General features: G+C 36.9%; 2 protein-coding genes across 5 annotated transcripts in view; both read right to left on the bottom strand.

Moving 5' to 3' along the window:
- Positions 1-368: 368 nt before the first annotated feature.
- On the bottom strand, positions 369-7,167 carry LOC112295293 (uncharacterized). 4 transcript variants are annotated; one of them, XM_024546652.2, is made up of 18 exons: positions 6,861-7,167; positions 6,674-6,764; positions 6,484-6,554; positions 6,155-6,223; positions 5,897-5,981; positions 5,583-5,706; positions 5,231-5,341; positions 4,958-5,077; positions 4,752-4,801; positions 3,914-4,624; positions 3,221-3,364; positions 3,008-3,096; positions 2,810-2,894; positions 2,197-2,320; positions 1,918-2,039; positions 1,703-1,832; positions 1,358-1,413; positions 369-1,170 (listed from the first exon to the last, which is right to left on the bottom strand). In XM_024546652.2, exons 3-18 carry the CDS (start codon positions 6,507-6,509, stop codon positions 412-414), a joined length of 2,805 nt encoding a protein of 934 aa, XP_024402420.1. In that variant the 5' UTR covers positions 6,510-6,554; positions 6,674-6,764; positions 6,861-7,167; the 3' UTR covers positions 369-411. The 4 variants fall into 4 exon arrangements, with proteins under 4 accessions (XP_024402420.1, XP_024402419.1, XP_024402422.1 ...); XM_024546651.3 differs by having other exon boundaries at positions 6,123-6,223; positions 6,861-7,164; XM_024546654.3 differs by having other exon boundaries at positions 369-1,159; positions 6,123-6,223; positions 6,861-7,164.
- LOC149987421 (uncharacterized) overlaps positions 7,065-16,371 on the bottom strand; it is a 57,170-nt gene continuing 47,863 nt past the window's right edge. The window contains exons 3-4 of the mRNA XM_090244532.1: positions 8,324-8,900; positions 7,065-7,422 (exon numbers count right to left, since the gene is read on the bottom strand). Coding sequence (XP_090100658.1) covers positions 7,302-7,422; positions 8,324-8,900 — 698 coding nt within the window. The 3' untranslated portion in view covers positions 7,065-7,301. The remainder of the gene's footprint in view (positions 7,423-8,323; positions 8,901-16,371) is intronic.

Below are 16,371 nucleotides of genomic sequence, written 5' to 3'. Positions count from 1 at the left end.
TTTTTTTGTGGTTTGTATATACATTGTTGCTAATGGTCATTTTTATCTTTTTAGACAATTTTGATTTACATTATGAATAATCAAGTATTTTTATTTTAAACCTTAAAATATAAATAGAAATATTCATAAATACTACAAATTATTTTTAAAGTATATTTGTGCAGAATAAATTATGAGTATGTTTGTATTTTTTCAACATTTCACTTTAGCACAATGATTTGATATATTTTGATTCAAATTTCAATTTGATGCGATCATTTGTATTTACGAAGGTAAATAACGCCCAAGCCTATACTAATTACGGTAATACCCATCACATTAACTGTGTACAGAATAAGTTTGGCCAAGAATGCGTGAGGACCAAGCAGTTACCAAAGGCCATGTTTTACTTGACAAACAAGCCTGGGAGAATCAGGAAATCAATTTATGCACAACTTCTTGCAACATAAGTTTCTTCAGATAGCGATATTCACGAGTTAACTGAAGATGTTCACTAACGGTCTGTCGCCCTGAGCAGGACGTCCCACTAACACATGTGCGACTATTATTGCTTGCGTTGATCAAAGCTTCGTCTTCTTCGATTGTAGTAGGAAACAACGATAGCACCTCCAGACACCGCACACCCACAGCAATCTTGCCCACTAGCAACGACCAAGTTGAGGCGTCCGCAATCTCGGACACTGTCACAAACTCCTCCCAACAAGGATGCCCCTCCACTACAGGATGTTGGGATAGCTCTCTTATGTGGCTCTTCATACACGTGAAGAAGCTTCGAAGACCCACGTTTAGGGTCTGGTTACTACTCACTCCTGTGCTAAGGGAAGATTCCTTAAATTTAGTGGTAGCTAATATAGTCTGATTTAACTGCAGCGTGTTGTTGACAACAGATTCAAACAATGCAATTAGGCTTGGGTCTGTTATGCCTGCAAAATAAACTGTTGGACCTGGCTGGAAAGGAATGTATTGATACCCCATATCCGCCCATAAATTGACAAGATGCCACCACTCTCGATTTAGGCTTGCGCCTCGTCCTGAAACGTTCTCCAATGCATCTTTAGCCAGTTTCCATTGTTCCTCCCACCGTAGCCTCTTGCAAGAAGCCAAAGATCGAGGATTCACGGAATGTTTGCAGCTTGTGGTCCATGTATCGAGAAACCATCTAACACCATCCTGCATTAGAATTGATCAAAACATGAGAAGAATTTGCAAGTACATACAGGTCTAACACAAATATAAATCTCCTGCGTCAACTGCTGTCACAAGAGAACTAAATATTCAATCCTCTCCACATTTAGATAAACCAGATCAAACAAAGTATGCTCAGCATGAAACAGAAGATGCACGTGAATCATCTCACCTCATATGAAGCGAAAATTCCAGCTACATCAAAAGGATTATCCTTTAGTACAAAACCTGAAGTCAAGGTACTGTTAGATTCACGTCAATCTTGAGACGGCATTAGCAACAGCAAAACACTTTAAGTGGAGGAGCTACAGACTAGCACACAAGAACCTGCAATGCTGAAGACATACATTCGTTAAGGTGATTCATTTTTTAGATGACAATTAAGATAAATAAAAGGTAAAAAATTTGCCAACAGACTTACATTGCTCTGGAGAACTACACTACATAAAACCTTGGAAGCACAGAACGAAAATAATAAATGAGCATAAAATTTGTAGAGATCAACTGATGTTCTCACCATAATAAAGAAACAGATTATCGTTGGCTCTAGGACCGAAGGATGCAAACAATTCTTCACCCTTCTTAATGTCTCGTCTTGCAACTATCTCAACCTTGCCGCCCCAGATTGGTTGCGACATCCAGTCAGCCTGAAAAATCATGTGCAAGCAATCAGACTACTTGCACACAAATGACAAGCAACTTTCAGATCAATAGAGTTTTAAAAGAGATAACCTGATAGTGGTAATGATGATTAATCATGTCCATATACGGCATCATCACATATGGGGCATAATGATCGTCAGCAAAGACAGGAAGAGTAAATGCTCGGCTGTGAACCATCATTGCTGCCCATCCTGTCAAAAACAGAAAAATGATACAATGATAGTCAGGGTCACAAAAATATACACAGACTTCAATATAGAACTCAGAGTAAAACAATAAAAAAGCTCAAAATAAGAACTATGAGCCAAGCAGAGACAACAAGACAAAAGTTTCCATGACATCACGTACTGTACTCTTCAAAATCTGCTCCAGCAAGGTCATCAACGCTCAACAAAGAAAAACTTTCTCGAATGGATTTTCTCACTTGCACAAGCTCTCGCAAAACTGGCCACCATTGCACCTCATGCAGTTCCTGCACCGCAGTAAAGCACTATTTACTTGTCTCCAGACATGAAGCTTGTTCTCATGTGATCAAATTGATATCACACTCAAATAAATACTCGGATTGAATCGGATAGATGAGTGCAAAGATTAATCGGTCTAGAGGAGAATAATTATGAACTCAAAGTTTTGATTACAGTCTAAAATGCATAACATAAATACACTCAATAAAATTAAAATTGGTTCTAATTAAGCAGACCATGTATAGCTCATTATATACTCTGGAGAGCTTAAAAAGAGATACGTCAAACTTCTATGCTCATGCTCTAATTCACTCAAGCAGCTTTTAGTCACGTTTACGCAGGTGCACAAACAGACCCTCAAGTATCGTTTTTTCCATACGCAGCATATCCTCAACATTCTCAGTCTCTATATCTTTGTCAAAATGACAGATACCGGAAGAGCTGCTCAAGTAATCAACAATTACACAACCAAGTTAGCTTGGATATGAAAAATTTACATGGTCCTCGAGCAGAATCGGAACAGTCATGTTCTGTGGAAGAATGTTAATATAGGACGCCCATGCTGAAGAGCTACCCTTTGCCCTGATGAACAAACCAGCCAAATGTGTCTAAATGCACGAAAAGGACAACGTATAATGTGTCGAAATAACAAATAAAACATTCATATGAACCGATATTTGTGAGATATCACGTACTTTTCTCGCAGTAACCGGGCAGCTGCCCGGTCCCAGCTATCAACTTCTCCTGCAACTATAGTCTCATTGTCATACAATCCCATATCTAACTGGTGAATGACATCAAAAGTACAACACGTCAGTACTTCAGTCTATGGATGCAATAGCAGCAGACTGAACAACCACATGAAATATTCCAGTGAAAGATACTCCTGTACGAGAAAGGGTCCTTACCGGCAAGTTGCATAAAGTTTCCCCACGTCTGATGTTCTTCAAAACTACCACACCTCGCACAAGCTTTCCATCTCCAGCTAGTAGATGCGTTATTGAAAGCTTCTCTGAAATTGAGAATCCATTCCCTTCCATCCAGCTAACAAACTGCATACATGTATCAGCACTAACATGAGTTCGTAACAAACCCTTACTGTTAACATTCTACAACTTTCAAATTTTTATTCTGAACTTGACATAAAGCATCCTGAGTGCTGCAATATTTTATGAGGAACTTCTAGGCTCCTCCAAATAACGAGTGGTAAGTGCCATTCATAAGCATATTTCCAACAATTCAAGAACAACATTCTCAGTAGCAACACAAATAACTGATACTCAAACCACAAAATGCTAGATGTGACATAAAACTCAGCATATAATTGATTGAAGAACTACTGATACAAGAACACTGGGGTCAGAAAAGTGACTTCAGACATTAGCATACACAAGCCCTGAATAGTCACATCCTTTGAAGAGAAGCAATCCTTAATAGTTAGAGCCCTTTATATTTACAAGAAAACTTGAGGCCAACAGGAGGCTAGACGCAACAAGCGCTGATTTGGAAAAGAATGCCTCAAGATGACTTGGAATATAGATGGTGTACTGCCTTAACCCTGAACTTTGCTTGTGCACAAAAAGAGAATGGATTACAAATACCTGATCTGTTGTGTCTGTGCCATTCTGATGGACGACATTAGAAGGGGCTATATTTTCCTCAACATCCAGACAAGACAGGTGAGAAATTAATATCTTAAGAACACCCTTGCGATACAGTCGATATGAAACAGCAAGGTAGTCGTTGAAGCTCATCTCCTCAATTTGCCAACGGCAAGATGGACAGCCGGACTCACTAATTCCCAAGCCTCCAAATCCATCCCATTCAGCTGCAGCTAAAAAGGCTTTATCTTCTTCTGCTGTAGTTGATGTACACATCAATCCGTGAATTCGCTCCTTGATAGCTCTTAATGCCGAGAGTGTTGAGTTGCTAAATTTATCATCAAATCCCATAATCCTCTCGCAATCAAGAGTACTGATTCTAAGAAAGCTTCTAACCATAGTATTCATGTCCCTTTCCCACTGTGTGCCTATCATGTTGTTCATATTTGTAATGTCCATGTTCTCTCTCCCTACTTCTCTGGCAAGGAGTTCCTTCGCATAGAAAAGACTTCCAAGTAAACAAAGTATTCGAGGATTCACGCTACCATCCAATCCCAGAATAAAAAGTCCGTCACCGCTCAGATCTGTGGTTGTCATAGGTGACATGAGCTGGTTTTCAAAAGCAACCTTCGCATCTTGAACAACTCTCAAAGTCAAGTACTTATTATTATTGAGAGCACCATATGAAGTCACATACCAGTCCACCAGATCCTGAAGCCAATAAGAAGTTCTCTCATCAATCTGACTAAAGGATAATAGCACATAGAATCAAAAACTTTGACAAGATAGCAAAGATTCATTTAACAAGGAGTCAAGAGTTTAGTAACACAATGCTTACCAGAAGGCTGCTGAAAAGGAGGACATTGATGAGTTTGCTGTCTACTATACCTGCCAAAGGTAAGAAAAAAACCAGAGATATTACATGATATACTTATGCTGCAACTTCCTACTGAGACTGGCTTTTAGATAGAAATCAATTAAGGAGCTTCGCCAGAATTTCTTCACAGAAACATATCATTACAAGAGGTAATTGAAAACACCTACCACGAAAGATAAAAAGATCACTTGAGTTGTTGTGGTCGTATGACATAGATAAGAAACTATGCTCTGGAATATTCTCAATTGCTTGCAAACGTATGCTTCCATCCGCAATAACAGCAGTCACTGTATCAAAACAAGCAAAGTTAAATAGTAACATCCATAGCTTAACAACTGTCCAAGAAAGTTATTCAACAGAAAGTCAAATGAATCATGCAAGTTCATACAACAACCAACGGCACTGACAATGTCAGGAAGCAAGTAATGAACAATAATTACCTTTGGAATTTGGCTCAAAAGAAAAACTGACAAATGGAACCAATACATGGTGTATGGTACCCTGGACAATTATTCGGCAAGCTGAACTGTAGGTTACTGCCATAGCCCATGCTGCATGCAAAATTTCGGCACACATAATACCTTAGAATTAAGCAGCTACTAGGCAATTTAGTACAAAATATCTTAATAATCAACGACTTCAGGAATGCTAGTTCATTCTGTCGTTGATGATAGTCTTCAAACCAAAACGGTATAATCATTCCGGCCCGGTATAAATCTCGTATATCATAATCGCAACAATTTTGATTCGATCTGAGGCATGATTCAAAGTAAGCTTAAGGTTTTTGTGTACCATATTCGGTAAACTTAGATCCAGCCACTTCTTCCGGAGTCAAAGATTGAAATGTCGATTCTATGAATCTCCTCAAACGTTGAACTTCATCTTGCACGGAAGCATCTTGAATATTATTCAATTCCTGTATCAAAGATTTAATGAACAAAATACTTTTTGCTTATGGTTAAAATACTTCTTGTTTACATAGATAATTGTTTAAAAAACAATTTGAACATGCAGACGTTCAATAAACGTTAGTGTCTAAGAAATTTTAAACAACCACCAGCAACTGTGAAAATCACCACGATGAACCCAGTCAAGATGTGACATACCAGATCCGTAAAGAATAGAGGAAGAAAAATGAAATCTGGTAGTGCCTTAATATAGGGGTCCCACCTAGACCCGCTGCCTTTGGCTCTGCCACAAGATCAACTCACCACATAAGTTCAGTTTTGATATAGAAATTCCCAGAAGTTCGATTCCACAATGTGCATGCAATTGAAAGATTGAAGACATCAAAAAGGCTACACATTACTAGTCAAGAGATTAGAGGCATGCCTTTCGTGAAGAAGTATGGAGGCAAGGCGCACCTCCCATGGAGCATCTTTAAGCGAAGGGATCGATTCAGAGGCGAATACATCAGACAACCATGAATCCAGCTGCCAAGACCAAATAACATCTCAAACAAGGTGCGATCCAAATAAGTTTACACTTAATGGACTCTCCTTAAAAACAACTATTGCAAGAATGTGGACATACTCAAATCACCAGTCGCCAACAAGCCATGTCAAGTGAGGCATGTTAAAATTGTACAACACAAATAGCAATCCGTACTCGGACCCCGTTGTACATCTTGTACTGTATACGAGGAAGATTCCATCCAGAGTGTTACAGATTTTCCATAAATGAAGCTTCTCACCTGAAGGTCAAGGAGAACATCTCCATTGTTCAAAGACTTCGCGGCAAACGCAGCCAAAGCCAAGGGAATTTCTGCTCATAACAGACATCACAACGCCATGGTTTCTTATATGACGAAAAAGCCATTTACCAGCAATATTTTTAATTGCAAAGATGTAGACATCATGAACAAGAAATATTGAACGGAGTACCTTCAGACTTAAAACCAGGCCTTTCGATGGGGGTGATGGAGAAGTTTCGAGGATGAGAAGGGTGAGAGTGTTGATGTAGCCAGTTAACAAACTGTAGGGAGCCAAACAATAAAAAAAAAAAAAACAAGGTGAATAGAGATAATCTAAGATAGAGAAAGGAAAAGAGCAAACGGGAAGAGAACCCTACCTGTCGGGAGACGGAGTCCAAGAGAGTAAAAGACGGAGGAGCAGGTGGGGGCGGGAGGCGGCCAAGTTGGGACCAACGGGCAGATGACAGGGAAGCCACATTTTTAGAACGGAGGCGGGAGGCTAGCCAGGCATGTGCAGATGGAGTCCGATGAGAGTAAAGCGGAGCGACGCAATTACAGGACGATAATGGCAACAGGAGAGCGAGGCAGATAAAAGAAAAAATGGCTTTGGAGGTCGACGCCATTTTCAGATTCAGTCGACTGTATTTGCTCCTCGGCAGATGAAGAGGATCCCTTTTCTGATCCGGTCTGCTAAAGAACTTTACTTGAAATTTCCATGCCTTCGTATCACCACTTGAACGCCAAAACACGTCACAGGCAATTATCAATCGATGACATTATTATAACTCCTTGTGCAGGAAAATAGATAACAATTAACGTTATGATTCTCCTAGCTCAAGCCCCAGTAGCTGTGCGTACAGCACAGAATTACTATGTTTGTAAGGCATCACTTTGAATCGACGAAGGAGAGGGAGGTGCGCAAACTCCACAACAGATGCACTGCAAGCAACAGATGAAATCATCAACATCTACACAATAAGGATCAGATCGCAAATACTGCAAGCGTGGAGGTGTCACACAGAATTGAACAAGATGTCGATAATTAGACCATAACTCGCCACCTAAAAACGTTGCAATGTGTATAATTGCCACTCATGAGAAACAAGATCGCAAACCCCTTGTACTCAACCTTCTAGAATCAGGATTAAAAACGGAAGACGTGCGACACTGCTAAACCCTGATTCCAGAATCATGGTCCGTCGCACCATGAATTGAACCCAGTAGCTTTCGAGCGAGCCTTAGAACTTATCATCAGGACAAACTCCACATTCAATTTCCCCTCTAACTTTGATGATCACTACTCCTAAAACACCTGAAGGTTATCTTTCATTCATATTCAGCAGCAACATTCAGTTTCTGAGGCTCTACACTAGACGGCAACAAAGCTTCTCAAAGGGTGATGCAACCCGTTTTCGTATCAAATTATGTATCTTGATAAATACGAGACAGGGTTGATGGGGCAATAATTATACTTTATACTTGAGCTTCTTAAATCATATTAGAGGCAATTCAAAAATGAAATGCTGCTCTTCTACTCCAAAATATGTAAGGTCTACAAACATCAACCGCAGCAATTGAGAGTGAGAGAAAGAAAAAAAGAAAGGGAGAAAAAGAAAAGAAAAAAGAAAAAAGAAAACTCGTAATGAGGACCAGTTGCGTCAAATAAGCATCAATTCAGTGCATAGTCAACTAGAGATCATGCATGCATTGCGCCTGTGACCAACGATAGATTAGCTCGTGAGGAGTTTAAAACCTCTGGATTCTGTACAATAATCCAGCAGCGCTCTACACCGACAAAAGCAATTCTAACATCTGGAAAATATAACGAAGATCACGGTACATGACAGAATCACCAGCACCGGAGAAGTCGCGTGATTCGTAGGATAGTACGACAATGGAAGTAAGCAAAAGATTGTGACAAGCGGAGACAGAGGGGAAGGAGGGATGCGAGAGGAGAAGAGAGAAGGGGAGACAAACCCGAGCGAGAGAGAGAGAGAGAAAACAGTGCAAAGAAGGCAGAGGAAGTAAACAGAATGCAAAGAAAGGCAACAAAAGGAGGAAGACAAGCAGAGGCAGAAATAACGCAAGGAAAGAACAAACCCAAGCAGCGGGCCTGCCGTGCCAGGGACAAGATGCAGCACAGCCCCAGAGGAAGAGCAGAACTGCACGAGGATGCAGGATGAAGATCCAGCGGAAGAAAAGGAGGACGAGGAGGAGGAATTGGATGCCCACCGAAAAGCGAAGCAGCAGCAGCAGAGGCGAGGAGACATTGCAGGAGGAGCACGCGGCGAAGGAAAAGTTACGCAGTCCGAGCCTTCGAACCTCTCCCTCCCGGACAGACGAACGGACGAACGAACGAACGAACGGAGACGCGGACGGGGGTTGGACGGGTGCAGCATCGCACCCGCGCTCATGGCCTGGCCAGGTGGGGTGGAGTGGCAGGAAAAGCCGGCGGGAAAGAGACGGAACCGGGAGTTATCGGAGCAGAACAGAAACTTTTAACTATTGTAATACCACAATTATGAATAAAAAGCTACTTAAAATATATATATATATATATACATATATATGTTAAAAAAATTAAAATATAAAAGATACATTAAAAACTTACATGTTCAAGATTTGTTAATTTTATGTTAATTAAAATATAAATGATACCATTATAGATCTAAATTTTTTGCAATACATCAAGATGATATCTTTTTATTTAAAAATGTATAATTTATAAATAAAGTTATCAATTTTTATAATATTTTATGATATTAATCTTAAAATATCTAATCTTGTATAAATTTTATATTCTTATAATCTAAAACTTTTAAAAAAATGATAGATTTAATTTGCAAGCTTTATAAAAGTAAAGATTAAAAAGAAATTTAGATTATTTTAAATTTTTTTATTATTTTAGAAATATTTATTAGAAAGATTAATAAAAAAAATTATTTAAATAAATTTTTAAATACTTAATTTGATTTTAGTTAGCTAAAAAGAATACATACAGAATTTGTATATAATATTAAGCACAAGAACTCAAAGAATATAAATAAATAAGTAAGATATTTCTCAAAAAAAGATAGAAAATATGAAATAAAGAAATATGTATATTCAAGAAAAAACTTAAATGGCTATTGCAAAAGACTAGAAAATTAGAGATTTTTTAAACTAGACTATAAGCCAAAAAAGAATTAAAAAGAATAAAAAAGACTTCATTCTTGCTTCTATATATACTATTTAACTAGGAGCTATATAATAACGTTTTATAAGACCTCTAATATGAGTCCAAGTTACAAGATATAAGTCTAACTTGCAAGACAAGTTTTGTACATGTGTACTACATAATCCACTTGTATCATTAGTCACTAATATGTGCAACATGTAACCAACTTGTTAGCCAAGTTTTTCACCTATCAATCATGTATAATTATGTAAAAAGTCATATCCATATCTATAATGCTTCTAAGAAGCTCTTCCATAGGTTATTATCAAATATATGGAGGTATATGATTGTCACGGACATATGCATGTAAGCCAATAATTACATGTATAAATAGGTAGAAGTAAGTAAAAGTAGATAAAAGTAAGTTAATTCTATAATATTTGCTATGGAAGCTTCTTAGAAGGCTCATAGATGTTGCATTGACTTTATAGGTGTCTTTAATTGACTTTTTGGATTAGAAACGTGGTCAACAAGTTGGCCATGTGCCACACATGTTGTTAGCTTGAAGACCAAGCTAACTATGTGGCGTGGAAAAACTTAGAAAAATACATGTAGAAAAACTTGCCTTGTAAGTCAAGGCATGTGTCCTACAAAGTCAACACATATTAAAGGTCCTATAGAACATCAGGATGTAGCTTTTAGTTAGATAGTATATATAGAGACAAGAGTGAAGCCTTCTTCACTCTTGTCAACTCCTTTCTTGCTTTTAGTCTAGTTTCAAGGGTCTCTAGTTTTCTTGGCTTTTGGCAATAGCCATTCCAGTTTCTTTCTTAATATACATTTCAAGTTATTTCTATTTTGTCATCTTTTTTTGAGAGAAGTCTCACTTGTTTATTTATTTTTATCATGTTCTTGTCCTTAACAGATTGATAAGAGTACACTTACAATATGAAAGCTTTGTCTAATCTTGATTAAAAGTGGATTACTCTTTTCTCTTGATAAGACATAAGCATATTAGAAGTTGCGGATTACCCTCTTCTAAACTAATATTATCTTTAGTATTTCCTTTGTTCTCAAGTCCTCTCTTCTATTTGTCTTAAGTGATATTCAACATCTTTTTTTTTCTAAGTGTTATCATGGCAGAACTTGCTGAAATGAAGAGTGCAATGGCATAAATGCAAGAGCAATTGAGGGAGTTAATGCTTGCAATGCATCAACTCAATTTACCACGTCAAAGAGCAACAAGATTGGCAGGAAAAGAAGATATAGAAATGATTGGAGCTGCTTCAACATCTGTACCAAATCATGTCCCTTCTCCTATCATGGAACGCCCTTCCAATGTTAGAGAACCAAGAATTGCCCTATTTGAGAAGTTTAATGGTACCAAATCAAAGCTTAGAGAATTTATTAATCAAGTACAACTTGCAATTGAACTTCAATCCCAAAGCTATCCAACTTCAAGATCGCAAGTTAGATTCATTAGTACGCTTCTTTCAAGTTCAGCACTATCATGATTTTTCATCTTTTCCTGAATGACGAGATCCAATATTGGATAATCTAGAGGCTTTTTTGGTGGAGTTTCGATCTATGTATGGAGAACATGATGTAATTCATATTGCAACCAATAAGATCCATATTTTGCAACAAGTCAATCGATCAGTAATGATATATGCTTTATAATTTTGATAACTTGCAACTGATATCAAGTAAAATGATGCTGCACTTATTAGCCAATTTCTCTATGGATTATAATATGAGGTAAAAAAAATTAATGCTCAACTTACCTAATCCTCAAATATTGAGCTAAGCAATTGACTTTGTTGTGAAGTGCAACAATTGTCTTTTTGAATTCCGATCTGAGAACCATACAAGTGGTCCTCAACGTTACTATAATTCAATGGCAACACCAACATCTCTTCAACACATACATTTGAAAGAAGAGGATATGCAAATTGATGCGGTACGTTTCAAAGCTCTTACTGAGCAAGAAAAGACTCGTCGTTATCGGGAAGGATTGTGCTTATATTGTGGAGAACCTAAGCACACTGCTCAACATTGCTCAAAGAAGCAACATAAGCATAAAATGAGGAGTACTGTGATCAAAAAAGATAGCATGTCGGAAAATAAATTTGTCCAACTATAATAGGGATCGTGCGGCTGGAACCTTGTACAACACCTAGTGAAGGTCCTATCCTCTGCTCAGAATCCTCTCTATGTTTTACGATAAATATTATTCTAGGACCTAAACATCTCAAAGCCTGTGCCTTGCTAAATTCAGGAGACTCATCATGTTTCTTAGATGAAGAATTTGCTAAAAAATATAGCATATTTTTAATGAAGAAAACTAAACCTATTCATGTAGAAGTCATAGATAGTCGTCTGTTGTCTTCAAGAGATGTTACTCATGAAATCCTTCCTATAGAAATAACAACTAATGGTCATAATAGCTTTGTAATATTTAATATCTTTAGATCTCCTTTTAATCAAGTCATTTTAGGTTTCTCATGGCTAAAAAATATAATCCTAAAATAGATTGGACTTCTCGTAGTCTTGACTTTTTTGAAAGTATAACTAAGAGCTTAGTTAATCAAGTAGAAAGTCATAAGTCTAGTATAATTAAACTTGTATTTGTAGATGCAAGAACTTTCTTACATGCTGCAAAAGAATGATCATCTTGTGTCATTTATGCCACACTTGTTTCTACTGGTGGAAAGACTTCAAGTAGCATTCCAAGCCAATATCAAGATTTTTAAGATGTATTTGAGAAAAAGAATGTGGATACACTTCCAGAACATTGTTCCTATAACTGCTCAATTGACCTTCAAGAAGGAGCACAACCGCCATTTCGACCAATCTACAATTTATTTCAAAATGAGTTAGCTGAACTCAAGGAGTATATTGAAGAGAATTTAGCAAAGAACTTCATATGCCATTTCAAATCTCCAATAGGAGCTTCAATTCTATTTGTGAAGAAAAAAGATGGGTCATTGCAGATGTGTGTTGATTATTGAGGACTCAATAAAATCACTATCAAAAATATGTACCTGCTACCTTTGATATCTAGACTCTTTGATCAGTTGAATTAAGGTAAGATCTATACAAAAATAGATCTACGAGGAGCATACAATCTAGTACACATCAAAGAAGGAGATGAATAGAAGATTGTATTTCAAACAAGGTATGGATATTTCGAATATAACGTCATGCCTTTTGGACTTATAAATGCACCAGCAACATTCTAACATCTAATGAATGATGTCTTATGGAAGTTTTTAGATGATTTTGTTGTTTGTTACCTAGACGACATCTTAATCTATTCTAAGAACCCAGAAGAACATAAACTTCATGTTCGTCATGTATTACAAAAACTAAGAGATGCGGGGCTCTATGCCAAGATAGAAAAGTGTGTATTTCACACTACTCAAGTTGACTTCTTAAGATACATCATTTAAAATGATGGACTTATGATAGATCCTAAGAAAGTTCAAACTATTATGGATTGGAAGATCCCAAAAACGGTAAGAGATGTCCAATGCTTTTTGGGATTTGCCAACTACTATCGGATCTTCATCAAAGACTTTTTTCAAGTTGTACATTCACTTATACATTTGACTTGTAAAGACAAACTTCAATAGAATCAAGAAGCAAAAGTAGCATTCGAAGCTTTGAAGACATCCTTTGTTTCTGCACCAATCTTGTATTGCATCAATTTTTCTAAGCCATTTTTTATAGTAACAGATGCATCAGACTTTGCTTTGGATGCCATATTGTCATAAATAGGAATAGATGATAAACTTCATCCAATAGCATTTCATTCTAAAAAATTTTCAACAGCCGAGATCAACTACGAGATCCACAATAAAGAACTTCTTGCAATCATGGATTCATTTCAAGAATGGCGCTATTATCTAGAAGGTGCTTCTAGTCCAGTCACAGTATACACGGATTATAAGAACCTTGAATATTTTATGTCAACACGTATTTTGAATCGTTGCTAAGTCCGTTGAAGTATGTCTTTGTCAAGATTCAAATTCAACATCACTTATCGACGAGAAAAACAACAAGGTTTATCAGATGTACTCTCAAGACGATCTTACCTTGCACCAAAGGAAGGAGATGTTGCTTTCAATCAACAACAAAAAAATTCTCTTAAAGCTAGAGCATCTTCATCTTAGAGCAATGAAATCAATACTAACTATTGATTCAACTTTCATTAAGCAAGTTCAATCAAGTATATCTTCTGATCCTCTTATTCATGATATTAAGGGAAATCCTTCAAAGTCTCATGATACTTCCAAGTTTGAATTCAAGAAGAATCTACTATATTTTGAGGGACGCCTATATGTTCGAGAAGGTGAAGCTCGATTACGTGTTCTTCAAGCTCGTTATGACTTTCCAGTAGCAGGACATTTTGGGTACAAGAAAACTTTGGAACTAATATTCAGGGACTTTTGGTGGTGTCAAATGTGGAAAATAGTCAAAGATTTTGTAAAATCTTGTGATGTTTGCTTGAGATCAAAAACTCCTCGTCATCAACCTTATGGACTTCTTTAGCCATTATCCATTCCAGAACAACTATGGTCTTTTATTTCTATGGATTTCATTACAGATCTTCCAATCTCAAGTTCTTATGACTCTATATTTGTGACAATAGATCGTTTTATTAAGATGGCACATTCTGTACTATATACAAAATCTATCATAGGTGAAGAAATAGCTAAGTTCTTTCCTAATAATATCTATCGCTATCATGGATTATCCAAAGATATTATATCAGATAAGAGAACTCAATTTGTATCAAGATTTTGGCGGACTCTTTTCAAGATTTTAAAAGTAGATATAAAACTATCTTCGATATTCTATTCTCAAACTGATGGACAAACGGAGCGTGTTAATTAAGTTTTGGAGCAGTATTTAAGATGTATCATTAATTACCAACAAGATGATTGGACAACTCTTTTGCCATTGGTAGAGTTTACTTACAATAACACGGTACATTCTTCTACAAAACAAACACCTTTCTTTGCCAATTATGGTTATGATCTATGACTTGATACTTTTAACTTTTCAAAAGTTAATAATCCTATTGCAAAAGATTTGACAATTCATTTGTCAAAGCTACATGCAAGGATAAATGCATAGTTAAAAGAAGCTCAAGAACAACAAAAGATCAATGCAGATGTCTATCGAAAGGAACAACCACCATTCCACATGGATGATAAGGTATGGTTACTTCATTACAATATCAAGACCACTCGTCCTTAAGACAAGTTGGACTATCAAAGGCTTGGACCATTTTCTATTTCTATATAAATCAATCTATTTGCATATCGTTTATATCTACGGGAGTCAATGAAAATCCATCTAGTATTCCATGTGTCTCTTCTTGAACCATACAAGATAGTGGATATACCAAGTAGACCACAAGCTCCACCTCCTCCTATAGAAGTAGACAATAATGAAGAGTTTGAAGTAGAAGAAGTCTTAGATTCAAGGTGGCGCTGAAATAAATTAGAATATCTTGTCCATTGGCACGGATATGATATTACTCAATGCATATGGAAGATAGTAAAGAATCTTATAAATGCAGCAAAGGTGATGGAGGCTTTTCATCGACGACATCCATCAAAATGAAGATGAAAACCTTCATTATAAAAGAAACATGATCCAAGCAAGATAACATTCTACTTTCAATCCTTGTTTGTAGTTTCTTTGTAGTTGTGACGCTTCAGAGATGGAGAATCAATAACCAACGGATGCAACTCAAGAGCCTTAGTTTGTAGACCTACTGGATGAGACATTACTATTGTCACAACCTTCAAGATGATGCAATCGAGATAAAGATCTTCAAGAACGACATGTTCTTCCTCGAATAGATGGCGAGATACAACAGGTTTGATATCATGACCTTTGAAGGGACTCCCGATGTTTGGTGATTTTACTATAGGTATAAACAACTCCTGACGGTGTTCTAAATATTTTTTTCAAAAGAAGTTATGAAGGCCTCAACAATGATCAAATGACTGAGTGGTCTTCCCACCCTGGTATGGGACACTATCAATAGTTGAGAGGCCCTATCAATCATCTTCGAAGAAAACAAAGATCAGAATATGTGGCGAATACAATTCATCGCATCATAGATTTTCTCAATATATGATGACCACTCCTCATCGAACTCATCCCTAGAAGAGAGGATAATATCACGGACATATGCATGTAAGCGAGTAATTATATGTATAAATAAATAGAAATAAGTAAAAGTAGGTAAAAATAAGTTAATTCTATAATATTTGCTATGAAAGCTTCCTAGAAGCCTCATAGACATTGCTTTGACTTTATAGGTGTCTTTAATTGACTTTTTGGATTAAGAACGTGGTCAACAAGTTGGCCATGTGCCACACATGTTGTTAGCTTGAAGACCAAGCTAACTATGTAGCCCACACATAGAAAAACTTGCCTTGTAAGTCAAGGCATGTGTCCTACAAAGTCAACACATATTGAAGGTCGTATAGAACATCGCCACGTAGCCCCTAGTTAGATAGTATATATAGAGACAAGAGTGAAGCCTTTTTCTCTCTTATCAACTCTTTTCTTGCTTCCAGTTTAGTTTCAAGGGTCTCTAGTTTTCTTGGCTTTTGGCAATAGCCATTCCAGTTTCTTTCTTAATATACATATCAAGTTATTTCTATTTTATCATCTTTCTTTGAGAGAAGTCTCATTTATTTATTTAT

This window comes from Physcomitrium patens, chromosome 18 (assembly GCF_059467195.1).
Source record: "Physcomitrium patens ecotype Gransden chromosome 18, ASM5946719v1, whole genome shotgun sequence".
Lineage (NCBI taxonomy): Eukaryota > Viridiplantae > Streptophyta > Bryopsida > Funariales > Funariaceae > Physcomitrium > Physcomitrium patens.
This window is presented reverse-complemented; position numbering and strand designations above follow the sequence as displayed.

Bases quoted from the DNA above. Each gene is read 5' to 3' on its own strand.
- LOC112295293 (XM_024546651.3), bottom strand. From the start codon at position 7,106: ATGGCGTCGACCTCCAAAGCCATTTTTTCTTTTATCTGCCTCGCTCTC. The intron at 6,555-6,673 runs GTACTCCGTTCA...TGTTATGAGCAG, and splicing joins GCCTGGTTTTAAGTCTGAAG to AAATTCCCTTGGCTTTGGCT. The intron at 4,802-4,957 runs GTAGGTGTTTTC...TACCTTTGGCAG, and splicing joins TGATCTTTTTATCTTTCGTG to GTATAGTAGACAGCAAACTC.